Source organism: Mustela nivalis (genome assembly GCF_964662115.1).
Source record: "Mustela nivalis genome assembly, chromosome: 4".
NCBI lineage: Eukaryota > Metazoa > Chordata > Mammalia > Carnivora > Mustelidae > Mustela > Mustela nivalis.
In genome coordinates, this window is record NC_139023.1 from 67561399 (window position 1) to 67581936 (window position 20538).

At 52.6% G+C, this 20538-nt stretch overlaps 1 protein-coding gene and 1 long non-coding RNA gene across 7 annotated transcripts in view; one reads left to right on the forward strand and one right to left on the reverse strand.

Moving 5' to 3' along the window:
• Positions 1 to 20538, forward strand: part of RNF212 (ring finger protein 212) — a gene marked incomplete at its 5' end in the record, with an annotated part of 35892 nt that overhangs the window by 9291 nt on the left and 6063 nt on the right. For 3 of the 6 annotated variants that reach the window (XM_082727174.1, XM_082727179.1, XM_082727175.1), the window contains 7 exons: positions 2934 to 3008; positions 6525 to 6581; positions 7131 to 7189; positions 8874 to 8926; positions 9025 to 9085; positions 10087 to 10132; positions 14309 to 14992. In XM_082727174.1, coding sequence (XP_082583300.1) covers positions 2934 to 3008; positions 6525 to 6581; positions 7131 to 7189; positions 8874 to 8926; positions 9025 to 9085; positions 10087 to 10132; positions 14309 to 14776 — 819 coding nt within the window. In that variant the 3' untranslated portion in view covers positions 14777 to 14992. Of the gene's footprint in view, positions 1 to 2933; positions 3009 to 4878; positions 5023 to 6524; positions 6582 to 7130; positions 7190 to 8873; positions 8927 to 9024; positions 9086 to 10086; positions 10133 to 14308; positions 14993 to 20538 lie in introns of those variants that run through there. The other 3 variants (XM_082727177.1, XM_082727178.1, XM_082727176.1) reach the window with 2 other exon arrangements.
• On the reverse strand, positions 1015 to 18731 carry LOC309862840. The gene is made up of 3 exons (XR_014310736.1): positions 17176 to 18731; positions 12685 to 12809; positions 1015 to 8865 (listed from the first exon to the last, which is right to left on the reverse strand). It is a non-coding gene; the product is annotated as an uncharacterized lncRNA (long non-coding RNA).

A 20538-nucleotide genomic window follows, 5' to 3' on the forward strand; every position in this document is an offset into this window, starting at 1 on the left:
GCACATCTGAGTAGAGGGAGGGACAAAGGAAGAGAGAGAAAGTCTCAAGCAGACTCTGTGCAGAGCTTGGGGACTGATGTGGAGCTCAGGCTCGTGACCTGAACAAAACCAGGACTTGGACATTCAACCAACTGAGCTGCCAGGTGCCCCTGCACCCACAATAGGATTTTAAACCTGTAACTTGGTTGTGAAGCAGTGTACACAGAGGGAACTGGTGGCTGTGCACCTTTATTGTGTGAGAAGTGCCCTGTAAGTCTCCTTTCTTTCAAGCCCTTTTCACATTTTGGTGAATCAGGGTTTTGCTGACTTAATAAAAGGAGTTAGAAATTTTCATTTTTCTCTTCTCTGGCAAAAAAAAATTTTTAAGACTGGAGTCATTCAGAGCATGAATGCCAGAATTCATACCTGATACTGTCTGATCCTAGAAGGCTTTTTGTGGGGAGGTTTTTAACTAGAGTTTTAATTTTTTAATTAGATGTGGGATTCTTCAGAGTTCCTAATTCTTGGGTCAGTTTAAGTGAGTGGCTTTCTCTAGGGGTATGTGCGCTTCATGTGAATTTTCAAGTTTCTCATCGTCAGTGTGTCTGCGGTCACCTGTATTTTCAGTGTCTGTGAGATCTGTGGTGATGCTCCTTTGTTGTTGTGGTAATAGTTGTTGTGTCCTCTCTTTATTCTCCAAAAGTCTTACCTGGTTTTATTGACTTTTTGTCAGTGTTCTCAGAGAACTAGTGTTTATCTGCATTTTACATTTGTTCTTAGCTGCGTTTTTATTAATTTCCTTTTTTCCCCCTTTGGATTTAGTCATTCTATAAGATGGGTGCTTCTGTCCACTCCCTTCTGGCATTTATGCTACATGGTTAGGGTGCCTCTCTGTTTGCCCTTGCCTGCATTGTATGTGTTGGCTATTTTATATTTTTATTGTCTTTCACTTCGAAATAATTTGAAATTTCTGCTTGGTTATTTCCATGATCTGTGTGTTTTCTGAAAGTATATTGACAAAGAAATATTTGGGGATTTTTAGTTATTTTTCATTGACTTTTATTGAAGTCTAATACAGAAAAGCACACAGATACAAGCGGCTCCAGGAATTGTTTGTGACCTGAACATATCCGCCACTCAGACCGAGACAGGGTTCATTTCTGTGACCCCAGAGACCACGACGTGGCCTTGACATTCTGAAGTCTAAGGTGCAGTATATCTTCCTGCTGATGCAAGGGTGTCAAATACTTCTGCCCCTGGCCCACTGTTTTGTATCTTCTAGTCTTGGTGCATGTTTTCATTGTGTCTGCATGGAGCCCAGCAGGGCGGCTAGTGTGCGGTCACCATTCTGGTCTGGGGTTACCCCAAATTCCCCTTCTCTTGTGTTCCTCACCGGCTCCTGAACCCCCTGCTCCCACCAAGGAACCATTTTCTACCTGAAGTCCGTGCCTTCTGTTGGTGACAGATTCTCTGGTTTTTGTTTGTCTGAAAAGGACCTCCTTTTTTGCCTCCATTTTGAAGCATATTTTCACTGATCTTAGACTTCTTTAATGGACATTCATGTTTTTTTGGTGCTTTGATCCTATTCCTTCTTTGTCTGTCTCCTTTCACAGTGTAGCTATCCTGTGTGTGATGACGGGTGTCTGCAGAGTTGTCCTGCTTGGCTTCACAGAGATCCCTCACCCTGGGTAGTGGGAGCCTTTGTGAGACTGGAGAACCACTGGTTCCTCTGTCCCCACAGCCTCCTGTGCCATTCAGGGACTCTGCCATGTGCAGAGTGATTGACTCCTCTCACAGAAGGCAGTGGGCCCTAACAGATCAGTGATGGCATTCCCAGGTGTTTGCATTTCTGGTCCATGGAGCTGTTTGTCTAGCCCAGGGTCGTCTGTGTATATGCAGTGTGTCTTTCTAGATAGGCGCGGTCCCCACTTCTTGAGCACCAGGCTTGGCCATGCTGTTTTGGGGCATTCCGCATGGCCCTTTGGGAAGGCACCCTTCCTGCTCAGAGGGTCCGGCCACCTGCAGGGCTGTTAGGTCTAGCCAGTGCAGGGCAGGGCTCCCATGAACCTAGAGGCCCTAGGTCCTGTCTGTGGGCCATGCCCCCCCATGGCTGGCCCCCAGGCAGTATTGTGCAGGGCCCCCGGCTGTCCCAATGCCACATCAGACCCTCCTCTCCCAAAGCCAGACCTGGTTCTGGCCCCTCCGCATTCCCTGCCAGAAGGCCCTGGCCCTTCAAGGTACAATCCCCAGTTTCTAACACTGACCTAATTTAGTTCCACTATTGTTTTAGGGGAGTTTGGGGGCACAGATAGCCCCCAAACTGCCATCTGCCATCCTGACACTCATGACTTGCTTACAGTCTAGACGAAAGACCAGACAGGGAGGTCGAGAAAGGCTCTTCGGCACCTTTTCGGTCTGGCGTGTGTCCGTACTGTTCTATGTGGTTGATAGCCATTCCTCCTAGACTCCTGTGGCAGGACGGCTGCTGCCGGGCTTTATGCCATTGAGGTCCAGGCAGGTCCACATCCAGGGCCAGCAGCAGGCAGACACCGTTTCTTCAGCCCTTATGTTTTTTTAAGTAACTTGCAAGTACTTGTGATTGGTTGAAAGCTGTATTCCTCTGCTTTTTTCCTTCTGAGTTCCATGTGCCTCCTCCGTGAAAGCTTGGCTTTGGGGGTGCCCTTCCAAGGAGGGGTATGTCTAATGTCACAGATGATGTGACTGAGGCTACTCTGCACCCCAGGCGGGTCCCAGGGCCCCATAGCACCGCCTTTCGGCCCTTGGACTGACAAACAGCCACTGGCAGCCAGGACATGGGCGCCCCTGCAGGCCCCCTGGAGATGGTTTGTGTCTTCTGTGGCTAGTTCTGGGAGTAGAGGTGCCGTTTTGTCCTCAGGCTCTCTGTGGCCGTGTTGGAAGCAGTAACACAGGACTTGGCTTTCCTTCCCTTTCAGACTGACGCAGACATCCAGGCGCTGTTCATGGGCATAGATGGCCTCTGTAAGAAGTACTCAAGAGAGACCTGCCAGGTGAGCTCTGTATGTGGTGCCATGTCCTCAGCCTGATCCGGCCACAGCAGAGACTCGGGGCTGTGATGACCTTGGAAAATATGGGTGTTACATGCTCTGGAGAGCAGCCCCTCCAGGGGTTTTCTGCCTTCAATGTGACGAAGCCATCGGTCAGCTGTGTTCTGTTGTTTGTGCTATGCCTTTGCTGTGTACAGGGACATTGCTGTCCTTTGAGCCTCGTGATCTGGGGCGGACCTGAGAGTTCGGGCTTGAAAGGGCCCCAGATCAAGGCTGCAGGTCCTTTCCAAGGGTCATGGTCCACGCAGACATGCTTTCCCCTGGCTCCCAGGGTACCTGTCTTCCTCCCAGTCCTGCTCTGCTGTCCACACCTGCCTCGCCCCCCATGTCTCCCCTGCCTCTCCTCCTCCCTCTAGTGCTGTGACCCCATGCTGACCCCATGTCCCACCCCAGAAGCCTGGCCTCCCACAATCACTGGACAATGTGCAGGCCACCGTTCTGTCCAGGAAGCTGCTTGGGAAAGAAGGGAGCCCTCCAGCCCCAGCCATCCTGCTTCTCTCTGTTCTGTTAACATAAAATCCCTGTGGGCTGCTTCCTACCTACCTTCTGGGGCAGGAGGCTGAGTGGGGCACCAGCCAGGAGCCGCCTCCAGCCAGGACCTTCCCTGGGGCAGCTTGCATGCTTGGTCCCACCTGCGCCAGCGAGACCTCCCCACCCCCTACTTCCCACGGCCGCTTTCCAGCTGTGACGCGGCCAGAAGTCCCATGGTGTCACAGCCATCCCATCTACACGTAGCCCAGTAGCCACACACAGATGTCCCAGAAGCCACCTGCGTTCCAGAGCTTGGGCGGTCCTCCAGCCCACGGTGCTCAGAACCACAGGCAGTCCTGTGCTTGGAAGAGTCTTGCCAAGGATGTGGCATCTCTAGAGCATTCGCCTATGCAGAGCTGGGGCAGAGGAGGCTGCAGAGGCAGCTGCCAAGGGACCTCCTTCACTCCTCTGGGCCACACATCCCATGGCCAAGTGGCCGCCTGTCTCGGTGTGAAGTGGAGTTTCCAGAGGCCACACAACACAATGTGGCATCATTATGCGCATTAATACACTGGGCTTGCTATTCTTGAAGGAACGGATATGTGTCATAAATTCCTCTTGACATTAATTTCTAGTGGGGGTTAGCACTGACAGGGCAAAGCCGCATCAACAATAACTTTTAAGAATGTGAGGCCATCCTCAAGCCGTGGCATGGACCCCGACAACAGCAGACCCATGGCAGGTGGGTCCACAGAAGTGGCCAGGAGGTTGCTCTTCATGATCCAGCTGCAAAGAAGCAGAAACTCTTCCTTCCCCTGAGGCAGGGCTGGCCTGCGTGTGGACATGTGGCTGCCTCTCCAGGGGGATGGACCCGCTGGGTAGCAGGCATCTCGAGCTGTCCTGCAGCCTCCCCAGCCTGTCACAGGGACCAGTACAGAGGACATGGACATGCTCAGCTCCTGGTCTTGACTTTGAGGAAGTCAAATGCAAATGCCTCTGCATTTCATAAAAATCTCATGAGACAGGTGCCCTCTCCGTCCAGGAGGGCACTCCTACCAGAGGAGGGTCATGGCCCTTTTACATTTTGTTCTGCTGGTGTCCATATTCTCCGCCTGGGTCAAGGCCACAGCAGCTCAGCCTGAGGAGCCGGACACACCGGAGTCCTAGAGGCTGGCCCCTGCCTGGTACAGATGGGCAGTCTACGGCCCCTGGGATCAATGCTGCCCTTGGACTTGCTCCAGGCCCCTAGGGGCTTGGTGTCTGGTGCACAGGCCGCTCTCCCCAGCTCAGCTTAGCCCATAGTCTCGTTGTGGCCTCACTAACTTGTCTGTCTGTGCCAGCCATGGAGGCCAGCATGCTTGCTCTCTGCCAGTACTCCTTTACGAATAGCCACGGGCCTGCCTGCAGACCATGTGGAACCCCAGGGCTTCTGAGGTCAAGGCCCCATGGACCAGTGTGGGCACAGCCCTGCTCCCAGACGCTCCAGGTAGGCCGTCCTGTGGTTACTTCCAGATGCTCCTGCTTTCTGTTTCTCAGAGTAGACCCTGCACCAGGACATGAGGTTGAGGGATTGGTGTGTGACACCCTCTTCCTGCCTCCGGCACAGAACCAATCGAGGAGTGAAACCAAGCAAACAGGCGGGGGGGTGGGGGGGTCTAGCTCTGCCAGAGCTCCTACACACCGTGTACAGTCCCCACCTCTGGTCCAGAACCTGCCAGCCCTTCCTTTATGTCCCATACCACCTTGCTGCCTCCAGGGAGCCATAGGGCCTGAGAACTGTGGCCGAACACTGGGGACATTTCTGGGACATGGCCTCGTGCAGAAGATGTCCATGGGGGCATCCCTGCCACAGACTAACACTCCAGGCTGAGTCTATCCATCAGTTTTTGTCTTGTGGAGTAGGAGCCCCATGCAACATGTCCCCCAGACCCCAAGGGCATGGAATCCCTGGGAAGATGAGAACAGGAAGAGGGTGTTGGTCACTCCTGACCATGGCCCCATCTTGTGGAGGTGGCCTGACCTGTAGAGGAGGCAAGACCTGCTGTGGGCTGGCCATCCTGTCCACCATGGTTTCTCCCTCGGTCTGTGCTAGCCCTGCAAGCCTGGCGTTAGCTGTCCCTTCGTGTCCACCCACTAAGCACAGTCCTGGGGTGCACTAATGGGGTGTTGGCCCTAGAGGATGCTGACCTCACATCCCAGGCCCACAGGAACCCTACTTGGGGCAGCAGAATCAGGCTTCAGCAGACACGGTGTAGTGCTCCCGGAGGGGAGGCGTAATTTTCTGGAAACTTCCCTTAGGGGTGCCTAGGGGATTCATTGGGTAAAGGCTCTGCCTCAGGTCGTGATCCTGGAGTCCTGAGATTGACCACCCACATAGGGATCCATGCTCAGCGGGGATCCTGCTTCTCCCCCCCCCCCCACCCTGCTGGTCCTCTTGTTCCCCACCTCCAACAGAAAAATAAATAACAAGAGCTTTCCTTAATGTGGGGTGGCTCTTTCCGCCCCGAGTCAATCACAGATCGCGGTTTCTGACTCAGTGTTCTTGGGAGCCCCCTGCGGAGGTGGAAGTTGGGCCTTCTCTAAGCAAAAGAGCAGAGGTGGCACTGGTCCCGGGTGGAGCAGGCCCTGGGGGTGTGGACAAGGTCCCTGGGCTCCGCTTCACGCTGTGCTATCCCCGGCCAGCCTCGTCCAGAGAGTCCCCGTGGGTGCTGTTTGGTCAGGAGGCTATCTCACGATCCCGTTGCTGTGCCCACTGGGTTGTGTCCTCTGCCATGGCAAGACCCTGAGTGCCACACGGCGCACAGGCACCACATGGCTGCACCAAGCTCTGCCCTGGGCACAGGGTGGCAGGGGCCAGGGGGCAGGCAGGGCCGTGGGGGAATGGAGTGTGCTTGTAACTGCACCTAAGGCCCCTGCTGGCTCCTGGGACCGCGTACGTGGTTGCAGCCCCGTGCCAGTGCCGGCAGCTGACATGCGTTCTCTGCTCAGATTTCAGAATTTCAAGAGAAGCACAGAAAGAGACTCTTGGCCTTCTATCGAGAAAAGGTAACTCCCCTGACCTGCTGCCTCGTGAACCCAGGTGGGGGGCCCCAGGGCCAGCCCCTGTCCTGCTGGCTCACACCCTGGCACAGGTTCCCGTCCATGGTTGGCCCATGGCCGCTTGGGGGACCCGGCTATGGTCATGGGGCAGTTTCCCTGTGGAACACCAACACTAACTGGTGAATGTCCCCGGAACGCCTTGGGCTCTGTCCACACAGTGCTGCTAGGAGGTCGCACTGGGGGACGTTGACAAAAGGACGTTTGAGACGCCTGTTTGCCCTATAAATACCCTCCTCCACACAGAGGGAGAGCAAAGCCTCGGTGAAAGTGGGTCTGGAGTGTAGATGGAGGGCTCAAAGCAGCGCCGGGTCCAGGCCACTTGCCGAGGCTGGGCCACCCTGCACAGCTGCCCAGACCCCTTCTCAGTGCTGGTTCCTGGGGGCCCTAACAGCCTGCACACGGGGCCCATGTGCCGTGTCTGCCACATTCTGATTCGTGGCTTATGACACCCAGAGGGTCAGCATGTCCTGATAACTGGAGTCTGATTGTGTTTAGATCACAAAGTTGGAGGAGTCCCTTCAGAGGTCAGCATTGCGGATGGAACAGCTGCAGGGGTGAGTCCTCCCCACCAGCGCACCCAGGGTGGCTGATGGCTGTCCGCTCAGCTGTCTGAGACCAAGTAAGACCTTGTAACCGAGGAGGGAAGAAAGAGCACTTGGTTTGCTAGCAGCTTCTGTCAGAGCGGAGCTGCAGTGGGAAGGGAAAGGAGCCATGAAAACACACAGAAAACACCTAGGGGGCTCCCGGTGTTTCTTGGGGCAGAGGGGCTCTGCAGCCAGGCCCTGTTGGACCCCCGCTCACAGCCCGCTGGCCTCCCATCTGCCAGGAACCATGGCACCTGTGACGGTGAACGCAGGCAGCCTGTGTCCCCATCAGTATGGAGCCCACAGTCCCCCTAGGGCAGCATCCACATGGCCCCTGCATAAGCCACAGCTCCTTCTGTTCTGTGAGATGGACTAGGGTTCTGTTGGGTGTGTTAACACGGAGATTCTTCAGAAGTTCCAATTTGCGGTCACTCATTCAGTTAAAGTCGTGGCTCTGGGGAGCTGCTGTCCACCCAGCTGGTTGCATGTGCAGCAGTGACCCATGTACTGCTGGTGGATGTTGGCTGCGGGGTTGCACCGGGCAGCTGGTGGTCACACGACCAGCGGAGGGCCTGTCTGGGCTGAGCACCAGGGTGATGGTGTGCTCTGGGCTCTGTATACTCCGCGGAGGTCACCCCAGGCTGGCACAGCCTTCAGTGCTTGGGAAAGAGGGTGAGCACAGCCTCGGAGACCCCGTGAGCTCCGTCCAAGTCCAGGGAGCGGCAGATAGGGCAGTGTGCCCACACAGGGTCACTCGGATGGTTCTCCTTGGTGTATAAGCAGCTTTCTTTCTGGGGAACCCGTCCACTGCCTCAGTCTCTCCCGGGCTGCCCCAGGTGCTCCTGTATCCGCAGCCCCTGGCCCAGCTTCTCTGCTCAGCTCTGCGCTACACACCTTTTCTGGCTCACGTTCATTTTAGCTGCTCAGTTTTGCATTCCTAGAAGGTTCCTGGTCATTTTCCCCACTGTGGGTTCGTCTTATCTTCATCCCCATCTTCTGTTTGGGCACATGACAGGCTGTGTGCCTCCCACACCCCTGACCCCTGCAAGTCCAGATCCTGCCTGTTCTCCTTGGGCTCCTGCTTCAGGTAGGGCCCTTGTGGCCTGACTGGGGTGGGGTAGGCTCGTTCTGCTGGCTCACTGTGTGTGTCCTTGGCTTGGCCTGCATCCTGGAGGGAGGACGCCCTCCCCCAGACCACCGTCCGCGCACGAGGAACAGAAGTCATGCAGGGCAGCGATCACTGTGGAAGAGTTGCTGGGTTGGCTCTCGGTGACAACACTGTGTCCTGGGGAGGCTGGCCCCGAACAGACGTGTGTTATGAAGTCTGTAAGCAGGAGCCAGTGCCCTCGCAGGTGCGAGGTCCCCATAGTGCAGATGCTGACATCCACCTGCCCCCAGCCCCAGGCCACTGAGTCACTTGGCAGGTCTTTGTCCAGTGCCTGCTCACTCTCAGCACTGGGTACTGGCAGGTCTGAGCCAGCCACAGGTCTGTCCTCAGGGCCTTCTCTGGGTAGAAAGTGCGGCTGACAAGGGACGGGGGCCAGGCAGACAGGGAGCATTTGGCCGAGTTTGTCCTCTTCTGCTTCAAACTGGGATGATTTACGTGGGAGTAAATGTTTAGGGTTTAATTCACACCTTCTCTCCATCTGTTTAGGATGAGATTGTCACAGCAAACAGCTTTCAGCGCAGTAAAAACTCCAGTTTCAAGTAAGTATCATGGGGCCTGAGCAGGGAGGGATGTGAAGAGGCGTGCAGCGGGATTGGGGGAACGCGACCTGACGTTCAGACCCCACTCCCCCCAACAGCTCCTTCAGCAAAGCCAGACGGACACCTGCTCCTGCCCCCTGACACGTCAGCCTCTGACAGGTGTGTGCCCAGTGGGAACAGCTGAGAGTCCCTGAGAGTCACAGATGTGACCAGTCACACAGCCCTTCCTCTGACATGCCCCTAGTTCTCCACCCCCCATCCCTGTAAGTGCCCTGATGCTGGACAGCTCAGGGGATACTCAGCTCAGGACTCAGGAGCTTGCCCCCCTCCGGCTCCTCTGTGCCCTGCGGAGCCTCACAGGCACAGCCCAGAATCAGGTGTGCAGCCCAGGCTGGCCCCTCACATCTCCATCCCCACAGCCATAGTGATTGGTTGGGGGCAGTCCTGAACCCACACTGGGCTGGTGGGTGTGGTCCCTGGGACGCTGATCTGGGACCAGGATGGCCAGGCAAGGGGAGGCGCTTAGAAACGAATCCAGCACAGACAGAAACAGGACAGGAGACTGCAGCCGTGCTGGTGGCACCCCTGCGGACCCTGACCCATCCGGGCAGAGGGAGCCACGCCTCTCTCCGTGGCTCTTCCCTGAGACAGTCAGCCTTGAGTTTGGGCGCTGCACCCGAATGTACTCTGGGCGCCTGGTTCACTCCCCGACCCTTCCTTCGTCCTTTCTTCTGCCGTTTTTCTCCTACCGGGCTGCTCAGATGATATTGCCTGTCAGATGTGGGGCTGAGGTGTTGGGGGCTAACACCAAGTACGTCTGTGTAAAGTGTGTTGGTCAGGCGGGAAGCATTCAGGAAACTAGACGAGACGTCCCAGCTTGCGTTGCAGGAGGTTTGGCCTGAGTTAGAGGGGCGCGGACATGGGTGGCCCACTGAAGGGGGCGTGGGACGGCAGTGGAGCAGGGGCTCCAGAGCAGGCACAGGGCCCGGAGGAGAAGTGCTCCCTCGTGCGTGTGGCTGACAGACTGGCACCCAGTGAAGAGCCCAACGCACAAGAGGGTTTGGCCATGACCCCGGCCCTGGGTCTGTGTCCTAGCCAGTGCGGTCATGTCGCTGACAGGCCTCAGGCCCACTAAACGTATCCCACTGTTCACTTAACAGAGTGGAGTCCATGCAGGTTGACCATATTCCTTCCCTGGTAAGAAAAGTAAGTACCCGTGACCCTGGGCTGCTTGTCCCCCACGCAGCATCCTTTCATGGTTTTCCTTGGTGCCCAGAACATAAGCGTTCGCCTAACGGATGGATCACAGCGGGGTCTCTTGTCGTGGGCTGTGCTGAGGGGAGAGCCCGCTGGGGTGTGGTTGGTAGCATAGTTCCTGGATGGCCCTTCAGAGAGCAGGGCCGGGACTGGCCGAGGGACAGGGAGCAGACGGGCAGGCAAGATGGAAGTGAGGTTGCATCAGGCTCAGCCCCATCCAGCCAAGTACAAACGTGGAGGGTTTTGAGGAGCGCAGGAGAGAGACCAGAGCAGAGGAAGCTTGGGGCCCAGGCCTGGCCCAGCTCGAGGTGGGCCAGACTGCCCCCCACCCCCGGCCAGACACAGCTCAGAAAGGGGAAGCTGGTTCCCAGAGGGAGGTTCCTGCTGCCCAGAGAGGGAGTGAGTGGGTCAGGAGAGTGGCCCGGTCCCGGTCTCGTGCGCACGGGCTCCTTGGTGTTGGGGCGTCACGGGTTAGGGTCATAGCATCTAGTGCTTCTTGTTCATGGCCTCCCAGTCGCCCTGTGAGGCACGCGTGGGTGTTGGGGCTGCTCAGTGAATAGTAGCACTCATTTCCAAGGGGGCCACCCTAGAACTGTATTAGGGACGCATCCAGATTCCAGGATGAGCAGGTGGGAAGACAAAGCCATTCAGAGCTGGGACAGAGGAGACTCCCAGTGCTTAGCTCATGCCAGACTGTTCTCCCTACTCTGCCACCCCACTGGCCATCACTGCAACCCACATCATACCCTGGATGGAGACTGGGGATACACTGCCTCCCGCTCTCTGGGTCCTAGCAACTGCCCCACCTGGTGGTCTCTGCTCCCCAGAGTCTGGACCCTGAGCCTCCCCAACATGTGGCCTTGTTTTGGAGATTGAGACTGAAAGCCTCTGCGGACTCGCAGGTCGCTGGCTGTTAGAGCCAAGGGACCAGAACACAGGAAACCATCTTGAAATTGCAGAGTGAGGTGCCAGACCGGTGGGAGCACCTGCTGCCATCAGGGTGGGTGGGGGACAGAGAGGCTCTGCACAGAGGTCTCTAGGACATAGGCTTCCAGGCTGGAAATGAGCCGCTGCTAGTGCATCAGGGACGGGCCTTGGGCTGCGGTTTGCCCGGCCTTTGCCGGAGCAGAATACAGAGCCGAGTTGTCTACTGTGTGGACCCCGCCAGGCCAGTCCAGCCACCCTGGGAGCGGGTGCACACTGGGTGCACACGAGGGCGCCTTGGCCAGAGCTGCTATGTGCATCCGGTGGGGGCAGGGTGAGCACCGTTTCCTGGGAGACCCGGTCGGGGCGGTGGTGGGTTGGGGGGAGGACAGCGTTGAGAGAACATTGCTCTCTCTGGCGGGCCAGTGCTGTCATCTGGTGCTTTTGACAAGGAGAGTGACCACGGCCACAGGGGAAGCAGAGTGAGGGCACCGCAGCCAGCCGAGGAGATATCACGCCCACCACAGACCCTGCGCAAGTAGCAGGGGCTCAGCCACCAGGGCCTGGCCCCTACCAGTCCTGGAGGGGCCTCGTCCCTCCTGCCCTCGCCCTGCACAGAGACAGCGAGCAGGCTGGAGCCTCCCCAGGGACGGGGCTTTCCCTACTTGTAACTTCTTGCTGGGGACTCACCAGCATGGAGTGAAGCTGTCTATAGCTCAGGAATTCATAAGGGAAGCCAGCAGAATGTGAAAGCCCCCTTGCACGTCAACCATCAAGAATGCAGAAGCGAACAGGCTGACGGACACGCCACCAGCAGCCCCCTCAGGGCACCCCGGCCAGGATAGGGCTGCTGTCACGTGACTCCAGGATCAGCAGCCGCAGACACCTGCATAGGGAGCTTTGGACAGCTGTAAACCCCCAACACTGGGGAGTTGCACATCTTTCTAGAGTGTTTATCTTCTCGTAGGAAAAGCCTTCGCTGAGGCAGTTGTAAATAGAGGGGGAGCATGAAGCTGTATTTGCACCCTCCCTTGAGCCAGGCTGGTCTGCGGGGTGGCAGGGAGCCCCTCTGTGACTGCCTACCCCCCCGGGGGTGCTCTCCTCCTCACAGGCTTGGCCACGCCCTGCCTTCTCTGTTTTCTGGTGAGCTCCTGGCTGCCCCATAGAGGCCTTTGCCCTTGAGCCACCCACATGCAGCCTAGTGTGGGACACCTCCCTTGGGAGCCGTGGCTTCCTTGCTCAGGTCCAGGGCTAGTCTGTGCCTGCTCTGCTCAGAGTGGCCTCTTGCCTGGGCTCTGAGAGGCTGTTGGAGTTCTGCATGCGCCTGAACACAGTGGCCAACATACTGAGCCCAGGCAGTAATACCCCGTTGTACCCCAGGAAACGGATCCTCATCGGCCCTGTCCTGGTACCTCTGACTCCCTGTGCCCGCACAGCCAGGCCATCTGTGCTGCGGCCACCACGCTGGGCACTCTGGGTCTTTGTATCATTTTGGCTTCACCTGTTACCACCTTGTCCTTAAAACAAATGAAAGTCCTTTTTTTTAGCAGAAGCTAGGGCGAGAAAAGACAAGTTACCTGCTCGAATCCAACTCAGTAGTTTTCAGTCTTGCTCCGTGATGATAATTTTTCTGAAGTTGCAAATCTGTCCATTGTTTAGAGCTGGGTGGAAATGGGGTTCAGGGGCACAGCCCTGTGGGAGCCTGTGAGGGAAGCAGGTGCAACAGGCTGCTGGGGCACACAAGGTGGGGGCATTTGGGAGCCCTGACTCAGCGACCCAGCAGGTGGCCATGGAATGGGGAGCCCTGGGGAGGGTGGACAGGCCAGGCACTCTGGACTCACTCTGATAGCAGCAGCATAATAAAGCAGTTTCCAGGACTGGCTGATGGGAAGGACCCAGAAAGAGTGGGACCAGACAAGTCTATGGGGGAACAGCTACATCCAGCCCACCATTCCCACAGATGGCCAGGAAAGACGCTTCAAACTGGGGAGCTCTGTTGTGGGTGTGAGCACACTGTCCATGGCTGTGGAGAGCTGGCCCTCCAGGCAGGGCAGTACTGTTTGCAATGCCTCCACCCGACGCAGCCGGTCCCTCTAGGGTTGAGTCTGGCTGGCGGGTATGAGCCAGGCGGTGGGGTCATGGGGGATGCCCTAGAGCGCGGCTGCCAGGAGTGGCTGCCGGATGGTGGAGTAAAGGACCACTTGGGTAGATGTGCCAGGGGTGGAGGCTGGGAAGATGGGCCACCATCAGGGCCCTGAGGGGTGATAGACAAGTTTAGGGACAGAACAGTGGGGACTGGGTTGCTTTTGGCCCCCGTCCTTGCAGCATCTCTGGTTGGAAGAGGGCTCCCCCATCACTCTCATCTGCACCAAGGAGTTATTCCCTCAGGGAATCAGGGAGGGGGACCATCCCCAGGGGGAACATGACAGGTGCGTGGCCAGAGCAGGGTTCCCTACAACTGGTAACACTTCACCCCTTTGGCATTTAGATTTCAAGGTGACAGAATTATATGCACAAAATGAGGATTTTTTTAAAAGATTTTATTTATTTATTTGACAGAGATCACAAGTAGGCAGAGAGGCAAGCAGAGAGAGAAGAAGGGAAGCAGGCCCCCTGCTGAGCAGAGAGCCCGATGTGGGACTCTATCCCAGGACCCTGAGATCATGACCTGAGCCGAAGGCAGTGGCTTAACCCACTGAGCCACCCAGGCGCCCACAAAATGAGGATTTAATCAGGATTTTAAATTCTATGATATCAGGGGCTCCTGGGGGCGGGGGGCTCAGTTGGTTAAGTGTCTGACTTGGTATTGGCTTAGGCCACGATCTCAGGGTCATGGAATCAAGTCCGTGTCAGGCTCTGCCCCCAGCGGGGAGCCTGCTTGAGATTCTCTCCTGTCCCCAATCTGGCTTGTGTGTGTTCTCTCTCTCTCTCTTAAAATAAATAAAATCTTAAAACTTCAGATGTCAGTCAAGGACTTGATTTTTCTCTTTCAAAAAAATCCATCAAAGCACTTAGTGGACTCCACGTGCTGGCAGTGGTGGGCTCCCTGGGGCCACGGGATGCAGTGGTATAGGGCCCATGTCCAGCCCAGGAGCTTGCCCAGTGGATGGATACTAAGCAGTGTGTCCTTAGGAAATACAGAGAATCTCCCTCAGAAATGGCAGCACCGGAAACTGACTTGTTTTCTTTTTACACACTTAGCCTGAAGTGGCAGTTGGCCCAACAAGAATCTCTCTGATCAGCCCACCTCAGCATGGACGCATGGGTAAGTGGGGATCCCGGCATGCACACCCCAGGTCAGCATGCAGACCAAGCCACGGTCCCTGGAAAGGAACACTCGATCAAACCCGTCAGAATCCACCCATGTCAATGATGTCTTTCAATAATGTGAGCGTAGGAGTGACCTATTCCCCAAAATGGTGTGGCTGCTGGGCCCACTACGGGACCTGGGCATGGTGGGCAAGTCCAGAGACCGACCCCTCCAAGCCTGCCATGGACAGACCATGCTTTGGTGATGTGCAACTCCTCTGGGCTTGGAACAAAATGGTTTCCTCTCCAGGTTTGCCTCGGAGGTTGTTGGAGTGGCTGATGGGTTTGGGAGATGAATGCCTTTGCCACCAACAGGCTTGGACCCCTCCCTGCGGGGGTCTGGGTGGGCCTCTGGCTTAGCCCCTCTGCCGTTGCTCCCACCTCTTCACCAGGCCCCAGTGAGCTCAGGCCCGTGGGGCGGACATTTGCAACTTGGCACTGAGCTTGCTCGCCCTTGACCCCAGTTCTCTGCTCTGCATCTCCTTCGCTTTGCGCTGAAGGGGACATTCTAGAAGTGGCCTCAGAGTAGGACTGAGAGACACGGTGTGTGCAGACTCATCACAGCTTAGTGGGAGTGGGGGGCCTAAAGCACCTGTTCTGGGGGACGCTGGGGTGGCACCTCCTGGGTGTGGCTCTGCCATTTCCACGGGGGACACTGTTCCCGCTGGCTGGGCGGCCCCTCAACATGGCTGTTCAGCCTGCTCACAGCCTCTTGTCCCTATTCCTTGCCTGCTGCTCCCATGCTGCCCACTTCAGGCCCATTGTGCTGGCTGGGAGAGAACTGAGCTCACGGATGCAGCCCCCCACACCCTGGGGATGGAGGCCCCCAGTATAGCCGGTTTATTCCCATGGGTGGACCTCCCTGCCACACGCTGGTGAGAACTCATGGTACTTCCTCTGTAGTCCTGCTCAGCGTCCTGGGATGCCATTTCTGGGGTGTGTGATGTGGGGCTCCTGTTATAGGCGGCCACCCCGCCTGGCTGCTTCCTCAGCCTGTATTGCCCCCCCACCTCCCCCAGGGGGCTCTTGCCCTCACTATCCACAGTGTGTCTGAGCTGTGTGCCGTAATGCTGGTCCTCACTGCGTTCTCTCCCTGGACACGTTTCCACAAAGGAACACGGAGACCCCCTTGATGCTTTTCAGATGTGTTGATCAGAATGGATAAGTGACAGGATGATGGCCCTGTGCGCATCCTACCCTGTGCATCCCACTGTCCCTTCTACCACTCTGGAAGAGATGTGTCCTCATTCCTGTGACTGATCTTGAGTGTCTTCATTTTAGTCATCTGTTGTCTGAATTGCCTGTTTTTCATTTGTCCTTCACATATATGAAATCCTCAGGATGAAGGATAATGATTTTTTTAATCCAGTTTGCTATTTAATTGTCTATCTGATTTTTAAAAATTTTAGATGCTTAATATTTTTTTAAAGATTTTATTTATTTATTTGACAGACAGAGATCACAAGTAGGCAGAGAGGAAGGCATAGAAAGAGGGGGAAGCAGGCTTCCTGCTGAGCAGAGAGCCCAATGGGGGGCTTGATCTCAGGACCCTGAGATCATGACTTGAAGGCAGAGGCTTAACCCACTGAGCCACCCAGGCGCCCTGATGCTTAACATTTTTATGTATCAAATCTGTGGTTATGGTTTTTTCTGCTTCACAGATTTCTGTGTTTGGACAGATTTTTTCCCATAGCCATACCATTTTCTTCTAGTTCTCAATTTTACCTTTTTCCCAGTTCTTTTGAATATATTTTGAGATACATTGTAAGATAAGGGTCCCAGCTTGATTTTTTTATAATTTATTTTGAAAATACTTCAGAAATAACACCCAGAAAAATGGTAAGAACAATATAAAAAACGCCCATGTTCCTTTCAGCTGGATCCCCCAACATTATGCCCAATTTGCTCCCTACCCTTTATGGCCAGTGTGTCTGAGCCACTGAGAGCATGAGGCTGACATGGCACCCTGCCCTCTTCCAGGGACAAGGGTGCCCAGCACAGCCTGCGGGCAGCTCAGCATTGGCATGGCTATGCCCATAGGCACTGAGCAGCCTTCTTTGCTCTAGGCTCCAAGGTCCCTGGGAGGACACCCTGCATTTCGTCTTACAGCCACTTATGTCTTACTCACTTTCCCTCTTTCCTGTCTTCAACAGTTTTAAGGATGATAGGCCTTGAATTCTAAAAGATCGTTCCCCTCCCCCAAGCCTGGCTCAGCCAAGAATTCTATATCTAAGAGAATTCTCCTTCAAAGGTTAAGACAAAATAAACATATCACAGAGTAACAAAAACATAATTGTTGCTAGCAGACCTGCCCTACAAGAAATCCAAACAGAAGGCATTGAGCTGCAGACTCACGGACAGTATCTAATATCTAACCCACTGGAGGGAACAGGGTCTCATGCTCTCACCTACTTTACAAAACCTAAGATTGTGGAAGCAACAAGGGTAACACTCATCGGGTCATAATAAACAGACATAACACATAGGGCAGTATGCATGTAGGAGGGGGGAGTGGGGCCATGTTGGAGCAGAGGTGACACAGCTCAACAGAATTAAGCGGAATGCTGACTTGTTTAAAGTAAACATGAATATGAGTCCAAAAATAGTTTTTTTAAATCAAGAGGAATTAAAATATTACATTAAAAAGCATTTGTTTACCAAAAAAGAAGCCAATAAAGGCAGACTAGAAGAAAAAAAGGCACATGAGGACTATAGACAAATAGCAGAATAGGTGTAAATCAGATCCTATCAGTGCTTACCTTCAATGTGACTAGGACTAAACCTCCCCAATCAGAAGACGGAGGTTGTCAGACTGGAGGAAGAAGATGCAGCCATATGCTGTCTGCAAGAGACACACTTCACTCCAGCAGCGCAAATAGGCTCAAAGTACAGGGAGGAAACCACACCATGCAGAAGAGAACCAGACAAGCTGGAGCCACAGTGTGAGTGTTGGACAAAATAGTTTTGGATGAAGGTTGTTTCTGGAGAAGAGAAGGAGGAACATCTCGGTGACACAGGGTCACCCTATCAGGAAGACACAGTTATGTTGTAAACACATGCAATAACAGATCTATGAAGCAAGAGCTGACAAAGTGGAAAGAAGAGATAGACGTTTCCATCTTAGAGATCTTAATATACTTTTCAAAGGTTGATAGGACAGCTACACAAGGAAAGATGTAAAAGGAACAAGAAGACAGCAAGTAGCCCACACAGATCTAACCCTCCCTCCCACCCCATGATCACATCAAATGTGAATGCTCTCAACACCTGCCAATAGAAGAGCAGAAATGGTCAGACTGGTGCAAGAGATACCACTACAGAAGACACACTTTAGATTCAAGGATACAAATAGGAAAGTTATAAAGATCTATTAAGCAAACAATAACCAGTAGAGATAGAGAGGCGATTTTCACATCAGACAGAATCAGGGTTTTGGTTTGGTTTGGTTTGGTTTTTTAAAGATTATTTGAGAGAGAGAGGGAGAAAGCATAAGCAGAGGGAGAAGCAGGCTTCCCGCTGAGCAGGGAGCTCTATCCCAGGACCCTGGCATCATGACCTGAGCTGAAGGCAGACACTTAATGGATTGAGCCACCCAGTCCTCCAGAATCAGTCTTAAGATAAATATTATTAGAGACAAAGAGGGGCATTTCATGACGATAAAAAGGACAGTACACCAGGAAAACATAATCATTATCACAATAGACACCAAAAATGGAAGGCCTCAAATTTTTGATGCCAAAACTTACAAAAATAAAAAGGGAAATGGTTAACTGAACAATTATGATTCCGATATTTCAATAACCCACTCCAATACCTTGAACAACACTGTTAACCCCACTGACTTACCTGACAGATGTGGACCCCATCCAGTAAACGCACCACACACATTACTTTCCAGTGCAAATGGAACACTGTCTAGAGTATTCCACGTACCAGGATATAAAACAAGTCCTGACATATTTAAAGGGATTATAATCACACAAAGGGTATTTGCAGGTGACAGTGGAATTAAATTGAAAGTCAGCAACAGAAAAAAAAATCAGAATAAAACAAATATTTGGAAATTAATACAACTGTAAGTACTAATGGGTCAAGAAAAAAATCACCAGTAACATCAAAATATCTTAAATTGAATGAAAGAAAATACAACAAACCAAAAATTTTGAGATGCAGGAATAGCAATGCTTAGAGGGAAATGTTTACTTTTAAATGCTTATGTTAGGGGCGCCTGGGTGGCTCAGTAGGTTGGGCCGCTGCCTTTAGCTTGGGTCATGATCTCAGGGTCCTGGGATCAAGTCCCGCATCAGGCTCTCTGCTCAGCAGGAGCCTGCTTCCCTTCCTCTTTCTCTGCCTGCCTCTCTGCCTGCTTGTGATATCTCTCTCTCTCTCTCTCTCTCTCTCTGTCAAATAAATAAATAAATCTTTTTTAAAAAAAATAAATAATTAAATGCTTATGTTAGTATCACTCGGCATCAGGGAAATACAAATCAAAACCACAATGAGATTCCACCTCACACCAGTCAGAATGGCTGTCAGTGGCTTGTCAAAATTAACAAGTCAGGAAATGACGGATGCTGGAGAGGATGCGGAGAAAGGGGAACCCTCCTACACTGTTGATGGGAATGCAAGCTGGTGCAACCACTCTGGAAAACAACATGGAGGTTCCTCAAAATGTTGAAAATAGAACTACCCTATGACCCAGCAATTGCACTACTGGGTATTTACCCTAAAGATACAAATGTAGTGATCCAAAGGGGCACATGCACCCAAATGTTTATAGCAGCAATGTCTACAATAGCCAAACTATGGAGAGAACCTAGATGTCCATCAACAGATGAATGGATAAAGAAGATGTGGTATATATACACAATGGAATACTATGCAGCCATCAAAAGAAATGAAATCTTGCCATTTGCGACGACATGGATGGAATTAGAGGGTATCATGCTTAGCGAAATAAGTCAAGCGGAGAAAGACAACTATCATATGATCTCCCTGATATGAGGAAGTGGAGATGCAACATGGGGGGTTAAGGGGGTAGGATAACATAGGATAAATGAAACAAGATGGGATTGGGAGGGAGACAAACCATAAGTGACTCTTAATCTCACAAAACAAACTGAGGGTTGCTGGGGGGAGGGGGGTGGGGAGAAAGGGGGTGGGGTTATGGACATTGGGGAGGATATGTGCTATGGTGAGTGCTGTGAAGTGTGTAAACCTGGCGATTCACAGACCTGTACCCCTGGGGATAAAAAATACATGTTTATTTTAAAAAATAAAAAACTATTTTAAAAAAATAGTAAATAAATAAATAAATAAATAAATGCTTATGTTAGAAAGAAAGGAGATCTGAAACCAGTGAGCTCCGAACCTTAAGAAGCTGCAACAAAATATACTAGAAATCTATAAAATAGGAAACTCAGTGCAACCTAGTGTGTCTTATGAAAAAAATTAGCAAAATTGGTAGACTTTTACCTAGAGTGACAAGAAAGCACAAATTGCCAGTATCAGGAATGAAAGGGGAGACATCACTACATACCCTACAGATATTGGAAGAATTATAAGAAAATATTATGAACAACTCTATGCCAACAAAGTAGATGACTTACAAGAAATGGATAAATTCCTATAAAGACATTATCAAAACTACCTCAAGAAGAAATAGTAACGCTGGATAGACCTCTATCATGTGAGAATTAATAATTTTAATATCTTTCCACAAAGAAAACCCCTTTTCCCAATAGCTTCATGGCTGAATTTTATGAAATATTTAATGAACTTCTAATAATCCTACATAAGTTCAGAAAATAGAGGACTGAACACTTTCCAGTTCATTTTACAAAGTCAGCAATATCTTAAAGCCAAAGACAACACAAGAAAAATATCTGAGCAGTATTTCTTATGAATATGAATGCAAAATTCTTTAAAAGTATGTGAGGCAATCAAATCTAGTGACGGGGAAAAGGATTGTACACCATCACCAAGTGGGGTTTATCCCAGTAATTCAATGTTATTTGACATCTGAAGATCAATTAGTTAGCTATATTAGTAGAAAAAAAAAAGACTTAATTAGATATTTTCAAAGGATAATTTGAGAAAATTCTGTAATCATTCATGGTAGG